The 5,689-nt window shown below is 39.5% G+C and overlaps 2 protein-coding genes across 2 annotated transcripts; both read left to right on the top strand.

Annotated features, from left to right (window-relative positions):
• Nucleotides 1-337: 337 nt before the first annotated feature.
• On the top strand, nt 338-1,618 carry LOC107059822 (uncharacterized). Its single transcript, XM_015306831.1, has 3 exons — nt 338-654; nt 859-1,003; nt 1,436-1,618. Exons 1-3 carry the CDS (start codon nt 338-340, stop codon nt 1,616-1,618), a joined length of 645 nt encoding a protein of 214 aa, XP_015162317.1.
• Nucleotides 1,619-2,737: 1,119 nt separating this feature from the next.
• Nucleotides 2,738-3,115, top strand: LOC107059821 (uncharacterized). Its single transcript, XM_015306830.1, has one exon. The coding sequence runs from the start codon at nt 2,738-2,740 to the stop codon at nt 3,113-3,115; it is 378 nt and encodes a 125-aa protein (XP_015162316.1).
• Nucleotides 3,116-5,689: the final 2,574 nt, after the last annotated feature.

Raw genomic sequence — 5,689 nt, 5'->3', positions numbered from 1 at the left:
AGCTTGCTATGCTAATATTGATTGTCGTGCAAAGATAGTCCGATTTTACTTTCCAGGTGAGCCAGTCCTTGAGTGGAAGGGTAATGCAGCCACACCTAAGGGTAAGTTTATTTCATACCTTAGGGCTCGGAAGTTGATTTCTAAAGGTTGCATATACCATATGGTTCATGTACATGATATTGATAAGGAGCCCATGACTCTTCAGTCAATTCCTATCGTGAATGAATTTCCAATGGTATTCCCTGATGATCTTCCAGGAATTCCCCTAGAAAGGGAAATTGATTTCGCTATAGACTTGCTTCCTGATACGTAACCTATATCGATTCCTCCCTATAGAATGGCACCTGCAGAACTAAGAGAATTGAAGGAACAACTGAAGGACTTGCTCGATAAAGGCTTTATCAGGCCAAGTACTTCCCCATGTGGTGCCTCAGTGCTCTTTGTTCGAAAGAAAGATGGATCCTTGTGGATGTGTATTAACTATAGACAACTAAATAAAGTCAGTATAAAGAATAAATACCCTCTTCCACGGATTTATGACTTATTCGATCAGTTACAAGGTGCCAAATGCTTTTCCAAGATTGACTTGCGGTCTGCTTACCATCAGTTGCAAGTCAGGGAAGTTGATATCCCAAAAACAGCATTTAGGACGAGGTACGGCCATTTTTAGTTCCTTGTCATGTCTTTTGGGCTTACAAATGCCCCAGCAGCTCTTATGGATCTTATGAATCGGGTCTTCAAACCATTCTTGGATGAATTTGTGATTGTGTTTATTGATGATATTCTTATATATTCACGGTCAGAAGCAGAGCATGCAGACCACTTCCGAGATGTATTACACAATCTCCAAGATTGCAGGTTATATGCTAAATTCTCTAAATTTGATTTTTGGCTTACCTCAGTAGCTTTTCTTGGTCATGATATTACAAGTGAGGGTATTAAGGTTGATGGACAAAAGATTGAAGCAGTGATGACTTGGCCAAGGCCCTTGAATGCGACGGAGGTTCGCAGCTTTTTAGGCTTGGCGGGGTATTACCGAAAGTTTGTGGAGGGATTCTCTTCTATTTCTGCACCACTGACAAAATTGACACATAAGGCAACAAAGTGTCAGTGGACCGAGGCATGTGAGCAGAGCTTTCATGAAACTAAAAAAAGGCTTAATCACTGCACCTGTCCTAACTCTTCCAGATGGTAATGAGGCTATGTTGTTTATTGTGATGCCTCAAGAATTGGCCTAGGTTGTGTTCTTATGCAGCATGGTAAGGTTATTGCATACGCCTCTAGACAGTTGCGGAAGCATGAGCAGAATTATCCTACACACGATCTTGAGTTAGCCGCAGTTGTTTTTGCCCTAAAAATTTGGCGACATTATCTATACGGGGTTCATATAGATGTGTTCACCGATCACTAGAGCCTTCAGTATTTACTTAAGCAGAGGGAATTGAACCTACGACAAAGGAGATGGCTAGAATTGTTAAAGGACTACGATGTTGACATTTTATATCATCCCGGTAAAGCTAATGTTGTTGCTGATGCGCTTAGCCTGAAGTCCATGGGTAGTCTAAGTCATGTTGAAGCTGATAAGGCTGGAATTACAAAAGACATGCCAGCTAGTTAATTTGCAAGTACGCTTGGTAGATACAAGAGGCGGAGGTGTTGTCGTTAAGAATATGGCAGAATCTTCCTTTGTGACTGAAGTGAAAAGGCAGCAACATGAAGATCCTGAGCTTAGAAAATTGAGGGAAAAGATTCCACAGCAGCAACACCCCTTATTTGAGCTAACTGGAGATGGAGTCCTTAGATACCAGGGTCGCTTATGTGTACCATCAGTTGGGAAGCTTCGTACAAATATTCTTTCAGAGGCCCATTATTCTAGATATACATCTCACCCTGGAGCGACGAAGATGTATCAGGACCTTAGACAGGTCTATTAGTGGAATGGCATGAAAAAAGATATTGCGGAGATGGTAGCTGAATGTCCCAACTGTCAACAAGTTAAAACAGAGCATCAGAGGCCTGGAGGCCTAACCCAGTTTATTGAGCTTCCGTTATGGAAATGGGATATGATAAATATGGACTTCATCACTGGTTTGCCTCGTACTCCATGAAGGTTTGATTCCATTTGGGTAATTATCGATAGACTGACAAAATCTGCTCATTTCTTGCCAGTTAGGACGACATATTCAGCTGAAGATTATGCTAGGCTTTACATTCAGTAAATTGTTCGCCTTCACGGAGTTCCATTATCTATTATCTCAGATCGAGGAGCTCAATTTACAGCATATTTTGGAGATCATTTCAGAAAGGTCTAGGAACTCAGGTAAATCTTAGCTACCGCTTTTCATCCACAAACTGATAGACAGGCAGAACGTACTATTCAGACGGTTGAGGATATGTTACGTGCTTCTGTGTTGTATTTTAAAGGAAGTTGGGATCAACATCTACCTCTTATTAGGTTCGCTTATAATAACAGCTTTCAAGCTAGTATTCAGATGCCCCTTACGAAGCACTATACGGGCGGAAGTGTAGGTCCCCAATCGGCTGGTTTGAGCTCAGGGAAGCAGATTTGCTAGGTCCCAATCTAGTCCAACAAGCGATTGAAAAGGTTAAGCTTATTAGAGATTGGCTTCATACAGCACAGTGTCCATAGAAGTCTTATGCAGATGTTCGCCGACGGAACTTAGAGTTTGAGGTAGAAGATTGGGTTTTCCTGAAAGTATCACCTATGAAGGGCATCATGCGATTCGGAAAGAAAGGGAAGATCAATCCTAGGTACGTTGGACCATATAAGATTATTCGGAAGATCGGTATGGTGGCATACGAGCTTGATTTGCCTTCAGAATTGGAAACGGTTCATCCTGTATTTCATGTTTCTATGTTGCGGAAGTGCATTGGAGAGCCTTCACGTATTATACCCATTGAAAATATTTGTATCGCTGAGGATTTATCTTATGCAGAGGTACCAAAAGAGATTTTAGATCGGCAAGTAAGAAAGCTTCGAAATAAAGATGTAGCTTCTGTGAAAGTGTTATGGAGAAACAATAACGTCGAGGAAATGACCTGGGAAGCGGAAGAGGAAATGAGGAACGAGTACCCCCAACTGTTTACGACTTAAGGTGAGTCACATTTCGATTATTGGCAAATATTTCTTCACTAACGACTTAGTTATATTTTAAGTAGCTTGAAGGTGAATTTTATATGTCTTCTTATGAGATAGCTATCCAAAGCTTAGTAGTTAAAATTTTCAGAATTTGATTTCAGGTTTGCGACTATAACAAATATAGATTCGCATATAAAGTACTTTGAAAGGGCGGATTCCTTGAAGCAATATCTTATTATGGAAGTTCCCCTATCAGAAAGGGTGGGTTTCTAGTAGAAATCTCCTTATCCCATAAACTACGTGCCCCTATAGGTTATTTAGCTATTGTATCCATTTCAAGCTAACATGATGATGGTCTTACCTTAGGCAAGTAAGACACCCCATTTTCGGTGTAGGTAACACCGGATTCCATGTAAGCTCACATGGTCTATGTTGGATAAGGCTAATTCCCACAAGGTCAAGTCTAGTATGAACTATGGTTACTCAAGAAGCTTTACTTAGCATGAGTGAGATTTATGGGGTCTTATTCATGCATTGCACAAGTATGCTTTGAGTGTAGTTATGGTATGTTCTCTTATGATATGATGATATATGTAATGAATATGCTTATGATGTGTGCTTAACTTGGATCGTTGCGATAAATTATTTTCCTTGATATGTTTGACTAAAGGTGAATGTTCCCTTGTCTATGAGAAATAAGCTAAGGATGAGATCAAAAGATGATAAATATGAATGAGGACCTAAAGTGAGTTGCTTATCATGGGTGGGATTATGGGGTCTTGTCCATGCATTGCACAAGCTTGCCTTGAGGTGACTCATTAAATGTTTCTCTTATGTCATGTTGAACTAGATGCATTGATTATGCCTATGACTATGTTGTTATCTCTTATGCTTATAACCTATGTCTTATTATGATGTCTCTTATACTCATGACTTATGTTATTGTCTCTTATGATTATGGTATATGTCTTATGTTGACTAATACCGCATATATGCTTATGTTGATGATTTATGCTAGCCATCATATTTAGTACATTATTGTACTAACGCATACTTTTGCCTACATTCTTATCAAATGTAAGGTTCGGCGATATTGAGTTTCATTCTCGTGGCTACGTTCATAGTAGATCAAAAAGAGAAGCTTTGGCGAGTCCTCATAGCATTCGAGGGCTTGACCACCATGTCCTTTATATTTCATTTTATGTTTAGAGCTATTGTATGGACTGCGTCCCAAGGATTTATTCAAGTTGTTTAGATGGTTTGAGGCAAAGTGTTATAGACCTCCACTTGCTTTTATAAAAGATTTCGATTGTATGGTAAAAGTTTTAAAATCTCCACATAATTTCTATTGCTTTATGTTAGGATATGCTAAGTGGCTTACATTGAATCCTTCGGGGTTCTTTATGCCATGTTACATCTAGGGTGTACCCCTGGGTAGTGACAAACTTGGTATTTAGAGCACAAGGTTTAGAATGGTTCTAGGATTGTCTCAAAACCACATCAAACAGATTCTTGTTCAGAAATGTGAAGCGTGCCACATTTATTAATAGGAGGCTATTGGATGTTTATGAAACTTCACTTTTTCATTCTCTAAGTCGTGCCATAGAGTTTAACTCTATTAGGTTTTTCTCCTATTTCGTGCTCTATAGTTTTCAGGATATGGCTGCTTCAAGAGTGAGGTAGTTTATGTGGATACACCTTTCGGAATTTTATTGGTCAAAGATGGAGGAAGATCCTCAAGAGTTTATAGATTAGGTCTCTGAGGTGTTGGACTTTGTGGGAGTGACTCCGAAAGAGAAGGCAGAATTAGTCGCTTACCTATTCAAAGGGTTGCTTAAGTTTGGTTTAAATAATTGAAGGAGGCTAGACCGGTAGGAATGAGTGTCATAGAGTGGGAAAGGTTCAAGAGTGCTTTTCTAGATAGGTTCTTCCCTTTAGAGATGAGAGAAGCTTTAGTGCTTGAGTTCATTAACCTTAGATGAGGTGATATGAGTGTTAAGGAATATACATGGAGGTTCACCCAATTGTCTAAGTATGTTCCAATTCTAGTGTCTGATCCTAGGTTGGGAATGAGTAAGTTTGTGTCGGGATTGTCCGATTTAGTAATAAAAGAATGTCGTACGGCCATGTTTGATCATGATATGAATATTTCTCGCCTTATGATTTATGCTCATCAAATTGAGAAACAGAAACTTGAAGAAAGGTTTAGGGAGAAAAGGAAATTTAGGATTTATGATGATAACTCTTCTCTTGAGAGGTTCTCCGGACAAGGTCCTTCTAGGTTTCCCCCAAGATTTAGTAAAGATAGGGTGTCTAACCCTAGACCGCAAGGAAATAGTAATGAGTCCCTATGGCCTTTTTGTTCTAGATGTGATAGGAGACATGAGGGTAGATTTCTAGAGGATTCTAATGTTTGTTTCAGTTGTTATGAGTTGGGCCACAAGATAAGGCATTGCCCTACGGTTTCTAGAAATGAAGGGGATAGTCGTCGTAGGTGTAAGATCTCGTAGTTTTTTCCTGAAACGACCCCAAAAATGCCCGAAAATGTGCTTCGGAAACACCTAAAATTGTAATTTCCATATATCTCAA

The sequence above is a fragment of the Solanum tuberosum genome, unplaced genomic scaffold (genome assembly GCF_000226075.1).
Source record: "Solanum tuberosum cultivar DM 1-3 516 R44 unplaced genomic scaffold, SolTub_3.0 scf00038, whole genome shotgun sequence".
Lineage (NCBI taxonomy): Eukaryota > Viridiplantae > Streptophyta > Magnoliopsida > Solanales > Solanaceae > Solanum > Solanum tuberosum.
Note: the sequence above shows the minus strand (reverse complement) of the source record. Positions and strands in the feature narration are given on the sequence as shown.

Excerpts from the sequence above, each read along its gene's own strand:
- LOC107059822 (XM_015306831.1), top strand. The coding sequence starts at position 338 with ATGGCACCTGCAGAACTAAGAGAATTGAAGGAACAACTGAAGGACTTG. Across the intron at positions 655-858 it reads AAAACAGCATTTAGGACGAG|GTTATATGCTAAATTCTCTA; the intron begins GTACGGCCATTT and ends CCAAGATTGCAG. Across the intron at positions 1,004-1,435 it reads GGCCCTTGAATGCGACGGAG|AGGGAATTGAACCTACGACA; the intron begins GTTCGCAGCTTT and ends TTACTTAAGCAG.
- LOC107059821 (XM_015306830.1), top strand. The coding sequence starts at position 2,738 with ATGCGATTCGGAAAGAAAGGGAAGATCAATCCTAGGTACGTTGGACCA.